General features: G+C 47.4%; 1 protein-coding gene across 2 annotated transcripts in view; it reads left to right on the top strand.

The window, feature by feature from the left end:
- Positions 1-1,475: 1,475 nt before the first annotated feature.
- Positions 1,476-22,720, top strand: part of LOC147734645 (protein mono-ADP-ribosyltransferase PARP12-like) — an 844,521-nt gene continuing 823,276 nt past the window's right edge. Inside the window, exon 1 of one of the 2 annotated variants that reach the window (XM_086952943.1) lies at positions 1,476-1,762. In XM_086952943.1, coding sequence (XP_086809069.1) covers positions 1,632-1,762 — 131 coding nt within the window. In that variant the 5' untranslated portion in view covers positions 1,476-1,631. Of the gene's footprint in view, positions 1,763-4,974; positions 5,098-22,720 lie in introns of those variants that run through there. The other variant, XM_086952944.1, reaches the window with a different exon arrangement.

Raw genomic sequence — 22,720 nt, 5'->3', positions numbered from 1 at the left:
CTTGCTCAAATTGGATACGAAAATCTGTGGTTAAATCCTGAGGTCGCATCCTCAACTATTTCCAAAAAAACCTTGTCCAGTGCTGTGAGGGACTTTAGCCTCCGGAGGACCATCAGCTCAGCATCACCAACGAGCCTGATTGGTACCTTCCTGAGCCATAAGTCCACATACAGCTTTGAACAAGAAATTGACGTAATCCAACCCACTCTAGCGAAGAAGCTGTACCTACAGTTTAGATATGGAACGTTGCCCCTCTATTCTACGACCGACAGGTGGACGGGGGGCCCAATCCATTTATGACCCGGCTGCAGAACCGAAAATGAAACCACCCTACATGTTACTCTGTTCTGTCCAGCCTATTCACACATACGAAGAAAGTGGATAATACAATTATGTAATAATCTGGGCATAAGGGACTACCAAGTTTTTTTTAGGATTTTAAAGTCCGACATGAACCCTTTGATAGTGTTTGCTATCACCAAATTTCTGTTTTCTATGTGGTCTATACGAAGGAAATCACTTAAATAACCCGCCATTTTATGTTTAACCTGTTGAGACGCGATAAATATTTTGGATCAACAAATGCTATTTTAACTTTTTAACTAAAAATGTTTTAAATTATTTAAAATTTTATTGTCTTAAATAATTTGTCTTCGCCCCTCTGATTGCAATCTATTTTAATATTACAAATGAACTGTGGAAAAGTGAAAACGTATATTGTATGTACTTTTATGGTTAAAACTAACCGAAATAAAGTTTATTGAATGAATGAATGTTTGCTATCCTGTTCCTAAGCAAACACTGGCAAAGCCAACTGGCCTGTATTCCTTATAGTGCATCCATAGGCAGACACTGCTACTGGCTGGCGTGCCTGCAGCGTGGGCACACAGTCCCACACAACAAATATTAGCCCACAAACACATGAATATATGAACAAACATGCGATACATACAGGGGCCCATGCATGCAGAGGGAAGGACACGTATGCACTGCATGTGCAGTGCACTTCTGCATGGTACTGGTGTTCCTATGGCCTAGTTCGTGATTTGTCCGCATTATAACTTTACTTGTTTCCTGTGTGTATTTTCCTTGTGAAGCGACGTCTGAAGTGTTGTTGGTATGTATGTGCATTCCATATTGGGAAAAACAGACATACCGTGTTTTTAATGCTTGTTGCACAGGAACAAAAATAAATCACTTACATATTTAAATGTCCCCATAGCGAATAAACAACCTGTTCTATGAATACAGCTGATAGTAAAATCGCTGATCAGAGAAGAAAGGGTTTAGTGGTACCTACTGAAATGTCATATGTGTTACTTTTCCTCGCGCAGGCTTCAAACCCCACCCGACTGATCACACAGGCTGGTAAATTATGACAAAGTTCGCAGCGTCGTGTTCCTGGTCACTCCTACTCCTCGGCCTCCCACATTCACTTTCGTTTATTTCTGCAGCTCCTGCTAGCCGCTAGCGTCAAAGTTACCGGGAGAAGAAACTACTCCGACGACCGTGAAGGCAGGCAGTGAGTTTAGAGGAGATAGAAAGCGAGACTGCATGCATACAGAGAAGGAGAGCAACGCCCGGGACGGCAACTAGCACCCACTGACCCGAAGCAGACTCACTTCACTAACATGAATCGGAGATTGATACGCCAACACCGGTATCAAGTGCTCCGCCTGAGCTCAGGTGTGACCATACTCTGTGATCCCCAGATTGCAATGAACTTTTCGTGCGAAGGAGCGGCGGGCGGCCCTTTCTCGAGGTAAGGGGGTGGGGGAATTTAGCCCTGGAAAAGGCGAATTTTTAGTGCAAGTTGTTCATGCCACATCACTGTGCTTCCTTGCGTTGCCCCCACCCTGGGCTCACTCCCTCACCGACCCCAATGAAGAAAGTTGAGTACACACTGTGAAGGGGATGCTAGCCAAGTTGTACTTCACCGGGAGGATGAGCTCAATGTCGTTTTGGACTCAGTATGAGCTGCCATTATGTTCTAAAAAAAAGTGAAACTGTCTGTCCGCAGCGTGTAGCAGGTGAACAGCACATTCTAGAAACTGGGCGTGTATTTAATGTTAAGCCGGAGGAAGGCAGGAAATACAATAAGCATTTCCAATGCAATCCGTCTCGTGTTTGTGAAAGTGTCAAATGTAATTTCATTTCAGTTAATAAAAACCATACAATATTGCACGGGTAAAAATCCCATTAAAAATGTGATACTGTCTTGTGAATCGGTTTTTGACAATTTCCCTCAAGCATCAGAGGAGTTCATAGGAGGGAGAGGTGTGGCGTAGCGACCGGGGTGGCTAACTGCTAGCATGGGGCTCATGAATTCGATCACTCCATTTCAGAGCTCACAATTTGTTTTCATTGGAGAATCTTACTAATGATATGCATTTGATGAGTGCACCTGTTTGTACTAGTTTATGATTTATTAGCCCGAATTCTAGACGGATATGAGAGGGAGATGAACTCTAAGGAAGTTGGAATAAAAGTCTATCAAGCATTGGCATAGCCAATAGGTCTCACCTTTGGGACCTTTTAAGTATTTATTTATGCAGTACAATATACTTTGTGCAACAAAATCAACTGTTGCATGACTAAACACTTATAAGGTCCCAAAGGCGAGAGCTATTGGCTATGCCAATGCTTGTTGAATTTTTGATAGGGCCAAATGAGTTGCCACCACCACTGTTTGAACTGTAAGTGGGGGGAGGGTTCCTACTTGCGGCCAATGAAGGAAAACTGTTGTTTTTTGGGCACACGAAACATCACCACCTCCTCTAAATAAGGAGAGAAAAACTCAGAATACGAAGATTTACCTGCGTGATCAGGAAAGCAACCATGGCTTTAAAGGACAAAGTGGTAACTGTTTAACACCTGACGAGGATGTTTGCTTAATTCAGTGACCTTGAAGAGCACCTGGTTGTGTTTAATAAGTCATTTATCGTGAACAGAGTCACCGGTCTATAATAGCGGTCTTGTGACCGCGGCTTTGAGGACACTTTCTCTGAAACCTAGTAAACACGAGCATATGGTCCAAGCAACCCCATAATAAAGGGGTGAATTGTTCGAACTCGAGCTTGCCCACAATGGGGTTTCGCTTTCACTTGCTCTTAGAAAAGCTTCCACATTCTTTAAGTCTCCACCCTCGAAAAGTGCCACCACTTTAAGCTTGCATTAAAAATGATGAACACACACTGGTATAAACAAAGGCTATGCCTTGTCATTGGAGAAGTGTGGCTCAATGGTTAGAGCGGCAGACCCTGATGCAGAGGTCTAGCCCGGGACCAGGGTTCAATTCCCCGCCTCGGCGGGTCTTGGGCTCAAAATTCCACGGACCTGATAATTCTCGCCTCGGTGCCTATTCCAATCATGGAGTCCCACTCTGCAACTCTGGGCAATAGCTTGCTTAATCTCCACAACGGCCCCCAAAACGCTAAGGAACGCCTGGCCTCCACCTTGGGGGGTGCCCAGGAGTGGACACCTCACAGGGAAAGCCAGGATGGGTTCCACAGTGGTATTCGTACAAGCGCCTTGAGACCCTTGCGGGTGAGTAGTGCACAAGTATCAATTTACATTTACATTACCCGGGTCGGAAAAGCGAGGGGGCCCCAAGTGGGGGTGAGGGGTGGCGGCTGAGTGCCCGCGACGCAGACTGTTTGCTCTCTCCTACACGAGCACGGCGCTACCAGAAGGCATACAAAGGGCGTCAGGGTGAGACAGGGGGCAAAGAGGCCGCCAGACCTGATTCTTGTCTTCTGCTGTCAGATACCTTCTGACAGTGGTGAGTTTTTGGATACCGAGGCAATAGCCTCATTACTCCATATTCGTTTGGAATTTTGTAGTCGCTGTTTAGGTTAAGTCGCTGTTTAGGTTGAGGCCGCCAGGGGGGCGTGGGAGGACTTTATACTTCTCCCTGTCCCCCCGCCCCGGAAGTGACGAGTGGGACCCACTGGGGTCCGGAGACACTAGGCTGCTCCGTGCCATCTTGTGGCACTAAGGGGCCGCCCTCTTATGAGGGTCCCCTGCGGGGGCGAGTCGGTCGGCCCACATTCTTGAGGGAATTGGTTTTCTTATGTTTACTCTACAAATAAAATTAGCGGATTAAGGCACAACATGTGCAGGTGTTTCCCCAAGAACACACAATTGTGTTATAGCAGTCTTCCAGTGAGAGGCCCAGGTACGTGCACTGTTTGATGGGAGCACACTGCTAGGTGTGTACATTGATGAAACGTTGCTCAGAATAAAGGTCAGTCTGAGGCTTCCGGGCCATGGCAGATCAGCACCAGCCAAAAATGTTTTCTAAGTGACAGAAAACGCTAGGTCAAGACTCACGCAACGCCACGCCTGCCTTCCAAATACACTCCCAGTGATCACTGCAAAGACAGCAGTCCCAATGAAACTAGCAGAGGCCGGCCTCCGAAGGGGGCCTCAAGGGCCGGCGCCTTAACGGCCGCCATGACCCACGAGGAACAAAACCGGTTGGCACCGTTAGCGCCACCAGGAAGCGCGGCGAAGAGTGCCCGAGGCCCTCCCCCTCCCCAGGAACAAAGGTTAGGGGGGAAGGGGGATATAACGCGCGCTCCCCCTGGGCGGCTCACCTTTGCATTAGGGAGCTGGGGAGCAGCGCCAAACGAATTTTGAGTGTGCTGCGGCCCAGCAGGTTTGGGTTACGGAATCCCCAGCTCCCCATGCGGCGTGGGACGAGATCCAGGCTGCATCCAGCAGGAACCAGGGTCCAGGAGGTCCGGATCGAAGAGCAGCTGTTCGAAATGGCGATCGAAACAGGGAGCCAGAACGGCTAGCCGAAGCACCTGGAGCCAGAACGGCCGGGTTCAGGAGAACTTGATCTGCACTCTCTCCCGGAGGCATGGGGGAGAGAGAAGAGGGACCCGACCGACAAGCCCCAGCTCAGAGGGCAGAGAGGTGAACGAATAATCCGAAGCGTCCCACCACTTCAACCAAGACGATGGAAGGCGCAGCCAGGACGACAGTGAACAGGGGGAGAGCAGCCATCCGTAGCAAGACACCGTGACCCGGGCCTCTGGAAGGCGGGAAGTCGCCTTCAAGCCTGTGATGCTTGAGGGCGCGCTCATACTGGTAAGCGGTAGCTACATAAGGGGATAAGCAGCTGCGTTGCGCTGGGCCAAAGGATGGCACAAGTCAGTGATATCTTCTTTAATCCAAGATATCTGTGTCTTAGAAGCAATTGACCAATGGCACAGCTGCTCTTAGCAAGATCAGTTATCATTACAGTTAATTTTTCTTTCACAAAGTGCCGACTGTAGTGGTAAGCGCAGGAGAACTGAACTATAAGTAAATTGGAAAGGAAACCAGAGGCGCGGGACTCTGACAAGGAGTTCATGCAGATTAATGATATTTTCGATTGTGCAAATATTTGAGCTGTGTTAAATGCAAGCCGCTAATCACGATTACACCCGGTCACTGAATGGCTCCACTGGAGAGTGCGAGATTGATGCTTCTGTTAGTAAATAGAGCACTACAAATGAGGGTAGCATGCTCCCTGGGTTGTTCATGTCCAGGTGGGATGGGGCAATCTGGAATGTAGCATCTCGATGTTAGCTGTACTTTTTCCAGTCAGCCGAGGCCCAGGGTAGTTAATGCGGTTTGCCTAGGACCCCAGCACCCTTCCTATGTCACAGCTAGCTGGCTAGATAGCTAGAACGGTGCAAGACTGATTCGGTGGGCAATTCACCACCAGACTCTAGAGTGTCGTTATTGCCAGGGCTGCCGACTTTGGAATCAAGGAACCAAGTTCGGGTCCCGGCGTCGGCTCAGCAGCCTGTGATTCTGGGCAGATCCCCTTGTGTAATATGACTTGTGCTTCCTTGGGTCGGTTTCGCGTTAAATAAAACAGCAAAAGCAGATTTTCCACCTTCTCTTAACTCACCCGTGTGGGACAATAAATGAACGTGCTGCCTGTAATGCACGGCTGCTCCGGCAAAGCGCCCTGAAACTGGCGGTCAAGATCGTAGGCGATCGCCACAAAGAGAGTTACGGAAGGGGTACATAACTGGTGATCAGGCAAAGAGCTCAGATCCGGGTGGCCGAGTTGGCGCTACATAAACCGCAGAAAGATTTTGGGGAAAAAATGCATTCTCTGCAGGACAGTCGAACCTTGGGGTCGCGGCCACAGCCGGTGATTCCGGGCAAATCCCTTAATCTTACAGCCCGAAGAGAACACTCAGATCATCGGACTCTCAGCTACTGGTTCGCCCCCGCTACAAATTAGTGACCAAGGGAGGGAGAGCCTTCTCTGTTTTGGCCCCTCAATTATGGAATAAGCTGCCTGAGGGGCTACGCAGGGAGGTGAATCTCCTACGGTTCAGGAAATCTCTGAAAACACTGCTGTTCAGAAGAGCCCTGACCGCAATGTAGTCCTGCAGTTGTGTCTCTCGGAGGAGTGAAGCCAAGTTAATGTCACAACATCTATTTCCAATGCGCTTAGAGACCTGTAGGTGATTGGGCGCGTTATAAAACTAAATTAACAATAACAATAACAATAACTGTGCCCGAGGGTGTAATGCAAATACGGTGCCCATGTAAAGCGCTCCACCCCCCTTGGGTCGAGTTTGGGCTATATAAAATGTGCAGAAAAATCTCCGGATAAGATTTATTGAAGGTGCACATAACTTGTAATCAGGCAAAGCACGCCAATCCTTGGGGCCGAGTTTGCGCAAAAAATACATCCTCAGCAGGACAGCTGTTTAATGAGTAAAACCTGTGACATTGGGGCACTATTAAAGGAAACCTTATTCCCTGCAACAGCCCAATGCCTGTAAGTAGTTTTCCCGGTTATATGTGATCCAAGACGCTAGCGGGGAAGGTTTACAGATGGTAATTAAGGAGCTTAGTGGTTTTTTTCTCCCATTTCTGGTACTTTGCAGCAGTTTTAATATCTTTTTAGAGTTTCTAGTTGCTCAAATTGGTGCAACTCCTGATATTTGTGAGTTTCCCTCGTCTTCATTGCTTCATTGCTAGAGTTTTCCCCTGAGAAAGTCACACTTGTAGTCCTTGAAGTGTAATATTTACACTGAAATTATGAAAATGTCACACAGAGAAATCTGAAACCATGGCAGCTACGAGGGTGGGCAGGATTTTCGTGACGGTGATCCCACCATAGGCTAAGAGAGATTTGCATGCCTGGGGAATTAGAGGTAATCTATGGAGAATGACCCCCTCTAAATGAAGGGGAGTTGAGAGGTTAGACCAGTTACTTAAGACCTAAAGTTTGGCAGGCTAGACGATGGAGTTGGGAGAGGAGATAAATCACTCTATCTCCCCGTGCCTGAATGTGTAATGTAAATACGGTGTTCATGTTAAAGCGCTCCAATAACTTCTGAGCGAGTTCGCGCTATAAAAAATATGCACACAAAAAAAAAACGCGAATGGAACCGGTGAAACACAGAAGGAATAGCTGTCGCCAGTTATTTCTAAAAATGTAACGTGCCTTTAATTCTGGAAGCTTTGCGCAACCTATGTGACAAACACCTGCCCACGGGGCCGGGAAGTTAGTATGGTAATCTGCACGAAATGCCGCGGGCCTTCCAGACCAGAATCCCGGTTCTTCGTGAGTGGTGAAACCATCCCTCACTTTGACCACCTAGGGTTAAGACCGAATGAGCAGTGAGCGCACAACCACAGCAGCGTTCCACCCAGAATCAAATAGGGCAGCAGCTAAACCCGTTATTGGTATACCCTAACAAGCTAAAACTTGCACCTGACTATCATTTCCTCAGGTAATACTTGGTCTGCCAGACCTTACCCAGATGGCCTATCAAAGGGCGACGTCGTCAGGGGATGGCTTCTAGCATATGCCAAACCCTGCGGCCTAGGATTAAAAAGGGTGGGGTTCTGATCTTGTCAACACAAAGGATGGGGTGCATCCCGAGCCACATAGACAGCACCAACCACCGTTGGTAGGAATACAGAGTACAGGCGAGCTGACATGGTGAGGGGTTCAAAGAAGTACTCATGGTAACGAACAGGCAAATGCAGATACACTGTAATGTCAGTTGGAGGGAACCACTGTTCTATCAAGCAAACAACTATATGGTTGGTTACCCATCACAGAGTTTTGGTCCCTGTAAAGGACAAAGCAAGCCTCCTCCAGGGCCGGCATCCATGTCCAGTTGCAATTGGCAGCAAATGTTAATGTGGAGGCAAACTCCCACGCATATCGGCCAGTGATTCTGGGCAAATCACTTAATCCCCCTGGGAAAGGGGTATGACTGTTGCGCTGGGTGCGAGAGGCACCGAGTTCAGACCCCAGACAAGCCCAGTAAAGTGAATAAATAAATAAAAACGCAATCGGAGGGGATAGGGGTGTAAGCAAACGCAGATGGGACAGCCCCCCCTGTCCCCCACAAGGGGGGGATAAGGTGTGCTAGCAGTCATTGCCTTAAAGGAATTGGCCTGCTGTAGGGCGGATGGTGCCCAGCTAATGCGATATGCATTCCCTATATAGAGACATGCAGGTATTCATGAGAAGGCGCGAGGCGGACGAAAGGTGGAGCCTGCCAGGAACTTGGGGTGCAGTGGAAGATGTTATTGAAGTAGGTATTTTGTATCGTGCCTTCACAAGAGGTATATGACTATCTCCCAATTTTGTTTTGATTTCATGGATGACCTATGGCGAGAGGAGACATTGCCGTAAGACTCCGAACAGGACACAAGCGTGCCACAAGGTGATAACAAGGACGGAGCAGAGCACAAGGTAGGGGGAGCCGCAGGAAGACGGAAGCCTCCCTGGCGGCGTGGCGGAAACAAAAGGTTATTGGTTTGGTTATGGAGACACACCAACAGGGCAGTGTGGAGAAGGAGGGCCACTCACTCTCAGATGCCTCACGGCTGGGTGAGTACGCCTGACGAAAAATCGGGGGAGCAAACGGAGACGGCACTCGCAGCCCAGCCCCGGCAGACGGCAGGGCGAAGGAGAGACTAGCAAGGTAGCGAGTTGGGCCTGGCTCCGGGAAAAGGCTACCCCCCACACGCAAAGGGACGTGGAAAACAACAAAGAATAATCTACAAGCTGGCAGGGTGATTTATGACCCTGGGGTATGCCAATGAGCAAATGACAAACCAGTGATTTATGGTCAGCCGATGATTTATGGCTGATGATTTATGATGCCCATGCAGAATGATTTGTGATAACCAAATGATGACAGATTTGTGACCAAATGATTTATGATAGCACGATGATTTATGACCATAAGTTTTATGGTGACAGATTCTCGACGATTAGGCGGAGCGATTTATGAAAAATAAGATGACCGATTTGTGACAGAGTGATTTATGATACCCGATGATTTATGACCCACGACTTATGACGTACGAATGACACTGAGCGATAACCAATTATGTGAATGTATGATAATGATTGATGACCCTGGCATGAGAAGGTACCCAGGGGAGTTGTACAAATATGGCGTACGTCATGAGTAATAAAAACTGCGGCCAACAACCACCACAAAATAACAATGTCTGTTGGCTGTGTTTCTAGTTATACATGTACATGGGTATAGGACAGTTCCGGGATTGGGGCAGTGCGGCCGTTATAGCAGAGGCCGGCCTCCGAAGGGGGCCTCAAGGGCCGGCGCCTTAACGGCCGCCATGACCCACGAGGAACAAAACCGGTTGGCACCGGTTAGCGCCACCAGGAAGCGCGGCGAAGAGTGCCCGAGGTCCTCCCCCTCCCCAGGAACAAAGGGAAGGGGGAAGGGGGATATAAGGCACGCTCCCCCTGGGCAGCTTACCTTTTGCATTAGGGAGCTGGGGGAGCGGCGACAAATGAATTTTGAGTCCCACCCACCTACACCTACAACAGCGGCGTCGCAGTGCTGACATGGACGAAAAGAACCAAGGGTGCAACAAGTGGCATTGGAGACTCACCGAGCAGTGTTTGGAAGGAAGGGCCCTCACTTTCTGATGCCTCACGGCTGAGTGAAGCGGTCTAACAAGAAGGGGTAGGAAATGGAGACGGCACTCGTAGCCCAGTCCCCGCCGGTTGGCAGGGCACAAAAGAGTCCAACATGGTTGCGAGCTGAGGCCTAACTATGGGAAGAGACTACCCGCAAGCAAGGAGACCCCAAAGAGAGGGCAAATCCAACCAAAAGGGGCGGAAACAAAAGGTTATTGGTTTGGTTATGGAGACACACCGACAGGGCGGTGTGGAGGAGGCCCACTCACTCTCAGATGCCTCACGGCTGGGTGAGTACGCCTGACGAAAAATCGGGGGAGCAAACGGAGACGGCACTCGCAGCCCAGCCCCAGCAGACGGCAGGGCGCAGAAGAGACTAGCAAGGTAGCGAGTTGGGCCTGGCTCCGGGAAAAGGCTACCCCCCACACGCAAACGGGCGTGGAAAACAACAAAGAACAATCTACAAGCTGGCAGGGTGATTTATGACCCTAAGATATGCCAATGAGCAAATGACAAACCAGTGATTTATGGTCAGCCGATGATTTATGGCTGATGATTTATGATGCCCATGCAGAATGATTTGTGATAACCAAATGATGACAGATTTGTGACCAAATGATTTATGATAGCACGATGATTTATGACCATGATTTATGGTGACAGATTCACGACGATTAGGCAGAGCGATTTATGAAAAATAAGATGATGACCGATTTGTGACAGAGTGATTTATGATACCCGATGATTTATGACCCACAACTTATGACGTACGAATGACACTGAGTGATAACCAATTATGTGAATGTATGATAATGATTGATGACCCTGGCCTGAGAAGGTATCCAGGGGAGTTGTACAAATATGGCGTACGTCATGAGTAATAGAAACTGAGGCCAACAACCCCTACAAAATAACTCTGTCTGTTAGCTGTGTTTCTAGTTATACATGTACATGGGTATAGGACAGTTCCTGGATTGGGGCAGTGCGGCCGTTATGTCAAAGAGAGGGCGATTGTGTCATTCCACCAAAATCACAAGAGCAGTGCTGTGCAAGTCACCTGACGTGTTCACAGTCCTCTTGAAAAACTCACATGCCGTGACTTCGTGGGCCCTTTGTTCAAAATGAACAGTGTAAGATTAAAAAGCCCTCTCATAGGTCAGCTTGTCGAGGTGTTTCATTACATGAGGAGTCTGTCACTTAGCCCCTCTGCAACTGATAAGCTTTTTAAGAGCATCTTCTACGAGTGGTGCAGTTACAGCGCCAATCACTGGCCAGCTCCCAGCAAGAAAGAACTAACAATCAGTGACGCGGTGCTTTGCCCTTTTCTCTGCTAAGCAGTACTGTGTGGACTCAGATACCTGTACGCCAGCAGCATTAAGCAATCTGTCACTATGCCGTACTGCAGCCTCCACACTTACTGTTCAACATGTAACTACTTAGCGCAAAGGATGTGAGTCTATGATACCATTCATGCTAATCAAGCAGTCAACACGTACTGTCTAAATCGACACCCCATAGTTGCTATTGAATACTCAGTGACCTCTTTTCAAATGAATCTGCAAGATTGCAGGAGTATGCAACACGCCAACCTGTAAATGAGATCACGCTAGTGTTACAAACAATGAACTTTTCATTTGTGACTACACATCTAATTTTATCAATGCCCCTCTATCTATGACCACATGTTCTGCTTATGTCATTTGCAGAGTAGTGTTTGCCCCTAACCATTCTAATGCTTCTCAAGAGTGTCTATCAAACAGCAAGTGAAAGGGATCCTGTACCTTTGGATGCTGTGTGACTCCTTCCTAGCCGTGTGTAACGGAGACCAGAGTACTCTTTGTGACACGTGAAGCCCTGAGGTGAGCGGCGGTTGGGGTGGAAGGTGACGGGGGAGGGGGCAGGGGGGGGGCGGGGGTTGAGTTGATAGAGCGGACGGACGAAAGTGAAAGCGCAAGCAGGCTGCTCATTTCCAAGCACTGCACTCGTGCTTGTGGCGCACCCCTGGTCACTCCCGCAGGGTGGATGCCGCCACAAGCACGAGTGCGTGCTTGGAAATGAGCAGAGTGACTGCTAAAGGCCCTCCTATGCAGCGCCATAGCATAGCAGAAAGTTGGAATGAACTTGGCTTGTATTGCATTTAGTAGTGGCAGAAAGGTCGGACTTTGTAATTTCTGATGTATTCGCTGGAAAGCTGAGATCAGGGAAGCAAATCATGGTTTTAGTACACTCTGATGTAAGTTGTGTGACTGCCGATCTCGTAACCACATGCCAAGGTATTTGAATGAAATAGCTTGTGGAATTGGTTTCCCCCATGTGACCAAGCTGCCTTTCTTATTTATTTTCCTGCCAAAAGTCACTATTCTTGTTTTTGAGAAATTAATAATCATTTCAGTCTAAATACAATAGATGTTTAATTGGTTAAGTAGCCTCTGTAGCAGGGCTGGCCGTTGCCGGCACTGGGTATATCCCTTGTGGGCCGCCAGGGTGGGGGGCGGATTTGGGCCCCTGGGGGCCGTTTTGATACCGGGGGACGGCAATATAGGCCCCCTGTAACAAAATTTGCTGAAACCCGCCCTAGCAAACAGCTCAGCCGCAGCTCCCCCCTCCTCCTTGAGCTGGATGAGCAGCTTGTCAAGGTCTGTTTTGGATCCAAGTCCGGCCCTGCTCTGTACGCCCATCCCAGTTAGATTCATAAGGACTACATCATCAGCGTATTGTAGTGAGGCTACATTTCTGGTTGCCAGTTGTAGAGGATGAGAATTAGATGTCTTCAAGTAAGAGCTGAGATCCGCCAGAAACAAATTAAATAGTACAGACGCAGTACATGGCTATTTTATCTGTCAATTTTTTGTTTTTACCAAGTTTAACCTAGGTCTAATTATTGGTATACAAAAGTTGAATTGCACGCTATAATTTGGGTGGAATTTCCCAACTGCAAAGATTTTTCCATAATACATTGTGGTTGACATGGTCAAAGGCTTTTGAAAAATCCACAAAACTTGTGTATAGTCATTGTTTCTTTGACACACATTTGTCGACAATCATATTGAGAGCTACCAGGTTATCTAAAGTGCTAGCTTTTGATCGGAAACCTGTCTGATTATATGGAATTAAGGGTCATATTACCAAGATTGAGCGATAATTATCACTAAGCTTGGTTAGAGGCAATAATTTTATCGCTGTGCTTTGCCTATTTTTATCGCTTAGAAACCTTGCAATGATCAAGGTTTATCTCCTAAGCGATAAAAATCGGCCGAAATGCATGAATATCGCTGTAAAGTCAGCGATATTCATGCATTACCGAGCAAATGCTCTTAGCCATGTTATCCACCTACCATTGGATAACATGGCTAAGAACTGCTCTGGGCAGGCGTTAGCTTTTGGAGATAATCGCGCTTAGCGCGATTATTTCCAAAAGTAGGTAATAGGAGATGGCGATGTTAGCGACTGTTTCCAGTCGCTAACATCTTGGCATGCCCACTTTGCATGTCATTAGCGATAAATATCGCTGACATGCAAAGTTGGCCCCAAGATGATCGCTATCTCCTACTAGCTTTCGCTAACTGGTGTTAGCGACAGCTAGGTAATAGGGCGATAAAATTATCGCCGCTTTAGTGGGAAAAATTCCCGCTAAAGCGGCGATAAGGCCCTTGGTAATATGCCCCTAAGTTTTTCATTTCAGCCCATTCTTCGAGTTTTGTCAAGGTGAGTGCTGCAAATATTTTAGAATCAGTCCAATAAGGAAAATCATTTTGTAGCTTTCTGGAGAACCGTAAGGGACTTTCTTATAAATGTGTTGTAGAATTGAGCCATGCCAAGTGTCCGGGACAGTTTCCGTGGTTAAGCAATAGTTTTTTTTTACTTGTTTTTATTAGCAACATTGCATCACATTACATTTTTGACATGTAGCATGTACATTTTTTATGAAGCACTATTCTACCATTGTGACAGTGGTGTACATGCTAAACATCATCAGTTCCACCTACTCCATGGTGTACTGTACATTGCAATGTGTTTAAGCTTTTTATATATATCAAACCTAATAGAGAACAATAAACCAAAAACAATATTAACTCCCACCCGTCTCCCCCCTCTTCAGCCCCAGACAGCAGTAATAACACTCGTTATCTGGATCGACAGGGGACCCGGCAATGTTAATATAGTGAAGGTGAGGAGGAGGCATTCGCACTATCCAAGCTAGGTGTCAACATGTTATGAGTGAGCGATAATGTGGACGCAGTAATGTCTTGGCTCTGGGTTATCGTCAAGGATATTTCTGTGAGCATCTGTCCCCATTCCGTCAGATCCCTTTCAGCATTTTCATCAACTCTCACAGCCCTATGTCAACATTCTTCCAACACACCCCATTCACACATCTTGGAGCATCATTTATCTAGTGTAAGGAGCACTGGATGGACCCAGTTTATTGCAATTCTTCTTTTTGGCAGAACCAGTCCTTACAGTGCAAATTTGAGTTTTATAGTGTCCCCTTCTTTGGGTTTGGGAATAGGCCCAACAGGCACTGCTTTATTAGTTCAAGTTCAAGTTTAACATTTGTATAGCGCACTACTCACCCAGAGGGTCTCAAGGCGCTTGAGGGAGGGGGGTACTTTATTTATTGAATATCCAAGTTTTTTGTTGTTTTCTGAAGGAGAGGTGGTTCTGTGTAAGGCGGATGTGGGTGGGGATAGAATTCCAGGTTTTGGCCGCTAAGTGGGAGAAGGATCTTCCCCCCATGGTGGGTCTATGGATGCGTGGAATTGCGGCGAGGGCTTGATTGGACGATCGAAGTTGGCGGGTGGGGGTGTAAAAGGACAGGTGCGTGTTGAGGCATTCGGGTCCTAGGTCGTAGAGGGCTTTGTGTGCGTGGGTGAGGAGACGGAACGTTATTCTCTTGTTGACGGGGAGCCAGTGGAAGGGGATGTCAAGTATGAGTCTGGCTGAGGCGTTTTGGATGTGTTGGAATTTTTTCTGTAGTTTGGCTGTGGTTCCGGCGTAAAGGGTGTTTCCGTAGTCCAGTCGGCTTGTGACCAGTGCGTGGGTGACCGTCTTTCTTGTTTCGGTGGGGATCCAACGGAAGATTTTTTTGAGCATACGTAGGATGTTGAAGGTGTCTATTCGCACCGTTGTAGCAGAACGGAGAGTCTGTACTACTTGATTCCAATACTGCTGCAATCGTATGCAAGTCCATGTCATATGGAGGAATGTGGCAGGGTCCGTGCTGTATCGAGGGCAGGATGGGACCAACCCTGGGTTGAAGTGCACAGCGTTGTGGGGTTAGGTATATGCGATGCAAATAATGAAATTGGACAAGCTCAAATCTAGTGTTACTTGTTGCTTCAGCCACCTGCTCTAGAGCTCTCTTCCATTCCCCATCTGTCAAAGGTAGTTCCCCTGACTGTTGAAAATCGGCAGTACCGTCTTCTTTCAGGGCTTTGTACATACGTGATATCAGAGCCCTACTAGAACCGGGGTCTAACAGTGTAGCAATATGTGCAATTCCTGTAGCTCCTCTAGGAAGGTGGTCCATATCTCACGGGCCGTATGTGAGGTTTTGGCATACTGTAAGAAATGCCCCGCTGGTACTTGTAAGCAATCCTGAGCCTTGTCAAAAGTCAGGAAGCTTCCATTATGGTACAGAACCCCTGCAAATATGCATCCTCCCTTATACCATTTCGAAATGTCCATAGATGCCTGAATGCTCTGAAATCCCTGTAGGCATCAGAGCGGGAGTGCTACAGCGTAGAGTGCCTTGCGGAGCACTAAAGTGACTTCCTGTTCCCAGACCACAGCGACATGCCTCACTATGTGGGGGCAATCCCTGGGGAACTTCGATTCCATCATTAAAAAACTTTGTAACCGTGACCCCTCGTTCCATTCCCCCAGTAGCTCTTTGTCTGTTGTGCGATCTTCCATACACCACTGCGCTGCATACTGTAACAATCCAGCTATGTAGTATAACCTAAAATTGGGCAAACCCAAGCCCCCGGAGTCAAAGTCGAGCTTCAGTGTTTCTAGCTTAACTCTGCTTCTACCCCATGCCCACACCAGCGAAATCAGTAGGCTATTGAGTGTTTTCAAACGTGGACTTCGGGATGCTACAGAAATAATTCTGCAAGACATACAGGCTCAGTAGCAGCATCACCATTTTTGACATAGCCACCCTTCACATGACAGACAGTAGGGAGCTTGTTCCGGAATTGGACCGATGCTTTAAGACCCTACCGATATTTGGTTCGTATTGAGCATCCAACAGATGAGCTACCTGACTGCCCAGATATCTAAAATGATCCATTTCCCAAGTCAGTCCCACCTCGGGGAGGTCCATTAGAGTCTCCCTCGCAATGGCAGCTAATGGGAACAGTATCCTTTTCCGGTGATTGATATAGAGAACAGAGGCAGCACCAAAGGAGGCCAGCGTCTCCAGGTGTATAGTGATCGCCTGATCCGGCTGTCTAACATACAGGAACATGTCATCCACATACATTGAAATCACGTGTGTGGCCATCTACGACCAGTAAGTAAGTAAGCAAGTATTGGATTTATACAGCTCGAACTAAGCTTAAGGGCATCAAGGCACCACCACACCCCATGGTGCCATGTTGCCCCTCAGTCTCACAGCCAAGGGTTCCATCGCCAGTGCAAAAAGCAGTGGTGATAGTGCGCATCCCTGTCACGTGCCTCGCTCAATTTTTATAATATCCGATACCTGACCTCTATTTCACACTTGGGCTATCGGCCTATTGTAAAGCAATTTAACCCATGCAATATTCTTGTCCAAATCCCATTCTTCTCAGCACCTCCCAGAGATATTCCCAACATAGTGTATCAAAAGCTTTTTCAATATCCAATGCTACAACTGCCACCTGGATGTCACTGTTAGTTACTGAGTACTGAGTGAAGGACATGAGACAGCTGGCATATATTCATATGCGTACCATGCCCAGGTATGAACCCGCAATGATCCTCATGAACCAGCGAGGTCACAACTCTGCTCAATCTTATGGCCAGGACTTTAGCGAGCAGTATAGCGTCTACTGCCAGAATAGATAAAGGTGTATATGAACCCGGATCTTCCACATTTAGGCCAGGCTTGGGAAGCATGATTATCTGTGCCTTCCTCATAGACTGCAGCAGGCACCCAGCCATTTTTGCCTCCTGTAAGGTTTCTAATAGGCATAGAAGCAAGACGTCAGCATACATCTGGTAAAATTCCACAGGAATTCCTTCAGGCCCTGCTGGTTGAAGATGGGCCATGGCTTGCAACGCCTTCCGCAGGATTTCTAAGCAGATTGCTGCCTCCAGTTCCTCCCCCTGCTCTTCTGTGAGGAGCGGGAGGGGAACACCTGGAAGAAACCCCCCATCTATGGCCCGTTCCATCTCTAGGACTTCAGTATATATTGCAGGTAGGTGGTGAAATAGCACCTGGTTAATACTGTAGTCGCCATAGCGCCGTCAGTTTCGTACAGCGTCAGTGTCAGTGGGGGTGGGCGCTTTTGCTTCAATAACCACGCCAGCAGTCTCCCGGATCGGCCCCCCTCTCTATGTCAGAGTTGGCGATTTTCCCGGCAAACTAAGCTGTCCAACCTGTCCCAGATCTCACAAACCTAGTGTTGTGCCTACAGGAGTGAACCATGATCCTGCCCAGACACTCTCTCCCCGTGTTGTAGCATTGCCAGTCTATCCTCTGCAGCCGCCAATTCTGACTCCAACCTCTTCATGGTGCCTCCCACCTTGGACAAACAGTCCCCTCTGGTAACCACCTTGAACGCATCCCATTCCACACCCCTAGTCTTGGTGGTCAACCAGTTAGAAGCGAAATAACCCACAATTACCTCTCTGAGCTGCTTTTTAAACAACAGATTGCGTAACGTGTTTGGCTGTAAACGCAAAAGCGGGACTCTCTGCCTATGCCTTTCTGGTCCCCACTCCAACATTACCGGAGTGTGGTCCGATAAAAATCGGCCCAACATCTCAGAATTTGTTACCGTACCACACGCCTCCTGAGAGAGCAGAAAACAGTTGAGTCTGCTATACACCTCCCAGGCCGGCGTATTCCAAGTGTAGCCTCGGTCACTTGTGCATTTCACGCCATAAATCCACACAATTGAGCCTACTCATCACCTCTCAAGGATTTCGACATGTGCGGTTTTGTGTGTTGTTTTGGCGGCTGCCTATCCAATAGGCCATCCAACACGCAATTAAAATCACCTGCCCATATTAGTGGGATCCCTATATATGGGAGAAGTAGGCTCTCTGTGACACCAAAGAACTTGCCATCATCCACGTTGGGGGCATAAACATTTGCCAGACACACCTCTCAAGCTCATCATACACTATTACACTGTTACATATCTGCTCTTTCCAGCTCCAAGGTACCATCCCTACGTACCACTACCCTTTGTGTTGATCTGGTGGGTTTCTGTTACTTCCTGCAATGGCCACTGATCCTTCGTCCTCTGGGCTTGACCGTAGATCTCCCTGCCTCCCTCCCCCTGTGCTGGATCCGTTCATCACCGCGCACCTCCAGCCTATCCCATGCCGCCTCCAGGGTCTCAAAGAAGTGCGCCAGATATGCATGCAGGACCTTTAGTTTTGAAGGATTAAGGAGCATATATTGTATATTCATGGCTCGCATCTTTTGCTTCACACCAATAAAGGACGCTCTCTGCTGCTGAACCAGATGAATGTAATCTGGGAATATACGGATTTTTTGATTACCAAAGGCAGTGTCCCCTTCTCGTGTGGCTACTTTAAAAATGAAGTCTCTGTATTTATAATTAAAAATGTTGCTACTAGGGTTCTGGGCTGTGCCCCCGTCGGCAGCGCCATAAGGGCTCGGTGCGCCCGCTCCACAATAAAGATCGAGGAGAGCTCAGCTGTAGGGAGTGGCTCCTTGACCCGTTTCTCTGTAAAGGCTACCAGCTCTTTTCCCTGCACACCCTCTGGGAATCCAACGAAGAGCAGATTACATCTGCGGGAGCGCCCTCCAGCATCTTCAGCCCAGAGTTCCAGAGCCATCATATTAGGAGAAAGTTCAGCCACAGTTGCTTTTATTTAGTGTGGCTACTTCGGTCTGTATCTCACTGACAGTTTTCTCTGTTGCCAATGAGCGGTCCATGGCAGTGCGGAGGTCAGCGTGCAACAGTCCGACATCCGTTGATACTGCATCTATTTTAGCCTGGACAGTCACACTAGAAGCTTCAGTTGCCGCTAGAATATGTGCCCCTGTAGGCTTCAGTCGATCCGCATCCACCCCTGTCTGCATCGCTTGTATCTCTGTGGTGGTCCCAGCGCCATATAAGGATACCCCCTTGCAGGTTTATCTTTGCCCATGACACGACTCTCCTACCTGCAGTGAAGTGGGTTGAATGATAGCCCCACACCTCAGCTCTGCGAGACTAAGTTGGGCCTTATTCCCTTTCAAATTTGATAGCCACCTGTGTAGGTGCTCTTGACGAGGTAGGAACTCTGTACCACCTATGGGAGGAGCAGCAAATCTGGAGCGCATCTCCGCCCTGCAAGCGCATCGCGCACATCTGGTCAGCTGACGTTGACATATCTTGCTGGGGTACAATAGGGCTCGTATCATTCGCCACTGCAATTTTTAAATCTCTAAGGCGAGTCTGTCGTGTATATCTTCAGTCTGTTCGGTCCTCCCTTCCCAATTGCTGGCTTCCGACGCAAGCTCTCCAAAGCCGGCACTTCTCATAACCTTCCCAGGCCCAGTCCTGCTACCTAGAGAATATGCGTGCCCAGAGTACAATTTTGGTGCTGGGGCTGTGGCCTTATTCCCACATGCTACTTTATTTCGTCGTCTTATTGACCCCCATCTCACACACTCTCTTGAGCCTCACCTTATGCAATAAAGCACTGCGACATGCCTGTGGTGACATGAATGGAGCACTCAACGAAAATTCATTCTCCCAAAACTGCGCAAGTGCGGGCACGTGCTCATTCGCAGTTTTCTCAAGCATTACTGGTACAGCGAGGCAGAGGAGGAGGGCAGCTCGTGGACGCCGCAGTACCTAGGTAAGTGCTTTTACGTTTCTTTTTAATTATTGTCAACCTATTTTTTAATGGGGCGTGGGTGCAGGTGGGGTGGCATAGCTTAGCGGAGCTCCACAGAGTTTGTTTGCAACTCCGTGGACCTCTGCGTAGCCCAGCCACGCACACTACGCTCGGGGTCACCCAAGACTGCTGATGTGCTGTAACATTCCAGAGTACTGTAGGTGATATTTTTTCACGGTTCTTCAGTGAAAGACGTTTTCCTTAAATGTGTAATAAACACAGAGCAGTGGACTGAAAGTAAAGGTCACAGCATCATGCTTAGCAGCAGACCTCAGTTTTCTGTGAGATTATTAACCAATCATTAAAAAGTACATTAACTGATGTTGACATTGACTGAATTATTTGGGAACAGACTTGTAGCATCCTTCACTCTCTGATTCACACTGTATGAAGTCATGAATTCTATGTGGTTACCACAGTTACTAGAATGTATCTTTACAAGCTGTGGTGGGTTATTACTTTGAGCTTGGATGAGATCTGGATGTGTCTCCTTTATCTCCAATAAACCTGAGCTCCTTTCAACTCAATCCTGTGTCAGCTGCATTCTTATCAACAACCAGGATCTTACATTGGCGTAGTCGGCAGGATGTGTTTGACCATTTAGCGGAACTTACTGATGAAGAAGAAAGAGGTCTTAATGAGTTTGAAATTTGTATGAAAAAATTAGACCGACCGATAATCGGGTTCAATTGGTTTCCAGGGAAATGGAGTCTTTCTTACTCAGGTGTGGTATAAATCATAAAAAATGTGCTCTTTATCACCCAGAAACCAATGGAATGGTGGAGAGATTTAACAAAGTACTCAAAGAAACCATCTCTTGGGCTAAAGGGGCAGGTCTCAATTGGAAAGAACAAGTTCTTAAAAAGGTTGAGAATTATAGATTCACTCCTCACTCCTCCACTGGTAAATCACCCTTTGTCCCTTTTAGGGGTAGGTCCCCTTGTACTTTGTTAGAACCAACTTTGGTGAGAGATTTGAGTGATGAAATTGCTAGTTGTTCCAAAGATGGTGATTTAAATAATGGACTTAAATGGCGTGAGAAAGAGATTTTGAACTTTTCCAACAGAAAGCTCTACTTTGATTCCAAGCATGCTGTCAAAGCAACGCCCGTGAAGGTTGGTGACATGGTAGTTGTTAAACTTCCTGGTAAAAAAAATCAAATTCTCTGTACCAATAAAAGTAATAAAAGTTTTTAAGAATGCTGTGAGGACCTTAGACCACAGAATATGGAACTTAAATAGAATTTGTGTTTTATCTGGTAATCATCAACCTCCTTCTCTTGAACTTAGGACGGATGTTGATGGTTCCCGGCTTGACACCAATCATGAGGTTCCTAGAGTGTTTCGACATTCTTCCAGGTCTACCCAGAGACCTTCTCATTTAAAAGACTATGTTTCTTGATGAAAGTATTGTTGTTTATCTATTGTTGTACAATTGATGTTTTCTTCTTCTTTTGCTCTAGTTTTGGTTTTTTTTTATGGGGGGAAGATGTGTAGCATCCTTCACTCTCTGATTCACACTGTATGATGCATGAATTCTATGTGGTTACCACAGTTACTAGAATGTACCTTTACAAGCTGTAGTGGGTTATTACTTTGAGCTTGGATGAGATCTGGATGTGTCTCCTTTATCTCCAATATACTTGAGCTCCTTTCAACTCAATCCTGTGTCAGCTGGATCTTACAAGACTATCGTGCTGGCCACTCTTGACAGCATCACTTTGGGCATTTCTAACTTAACTTGTACTGCCCTGAAGCAGTATTCATACAAATAAAAATACATGAAACTGCACAATGATAAAACCGACTTTGCATAGTCAAGACAGGTAAAGGTGGATTAAATTGCACATGGAAACCAGCGGTGCCTGCTCTCGGGAAGCAGCAGTGGGGCATGGAGGGAAGAGTGAAAGGGAGGGGGGGTTTAAAACAACAAATATTTACTTACCTGTCAGTCGGCTGCCTCTCCTCCATCCTCTTCCTGGCTCCTGTGCTAGCAGGAAGCTCCAGAGCTCCCAGTCTCCCCAAAGCCACACAACGTTGCAGTGCAGCGTTGTGATTGGTCTGGGCACTGTGTTTCAGGGCTCAGGTGGGGACTGGGGTCTTGGGTATGCTCTTCCCCCAGGCTGTAATTCCCATTAGGGCTGTCCAAACATTCATTTCACACCTTACAGAGTGCCCACCACGAGAGCAGAGCAGTCCCGCCCGCAAAGCTGCCAAGCAGCAGGAACAAATAAAAAGATAATAACGTCAAATTATTATCATTTTATTTATCCTTCTTTGCACTGCTAAAAGCAGCGTGACGACACTCCTCCGCCTTAGCGAAGGAGCCGCCACTGCTAGGAACTTAGTAAATGAGGTGATTCAAATAATAAATTGCACAAATTTGTCTACCTGCCCATGGAAGAGGAGTTCTGAGAACGGTTCTCACCCACCACCTCAACATAGCAGGGTGATTTTATTCTACACAGTCACAAAGTGAAGCAGGCCTCCAAAATGTTTTGTAGGATAGTGGACTCCACAGACAAGGGGCACTGCCTGCCTGGGCAGCTGTAAGTTTAAAACAAGAATAACGCAAGGTGGGCACTGGGTCAGGGACTTAAAAGTTAAAGACCACTTGCAACTACGCACTCAGATGGTATAACTGTTTTCCTGCAGGGTGCGAAAAGTGACCTTCAAGCTACCTGCTTAGCTAATTTAGTGGCAGTCACTGGGG

This window comes from Lissotriton vulgaris, chromosome 1_2 (assembly GCF_964263255.1).
Source record: "Lissotriton vulgaris chromosome 1_2, aLisVul1.2, whole genome shotgun sequence".
Classification (NCBI taxonomy): domain Eukaryota; kingdom Metazoa; phylum Chordata; class Amphibia; order Caudata; family Salamandridae; genus Lissotriton; species Lissotriton vulgaris.
Note: the sequence above shows the minus strand (reverse complement) of the source record. Positions and strands in the feature narration are given on the sequence as shown.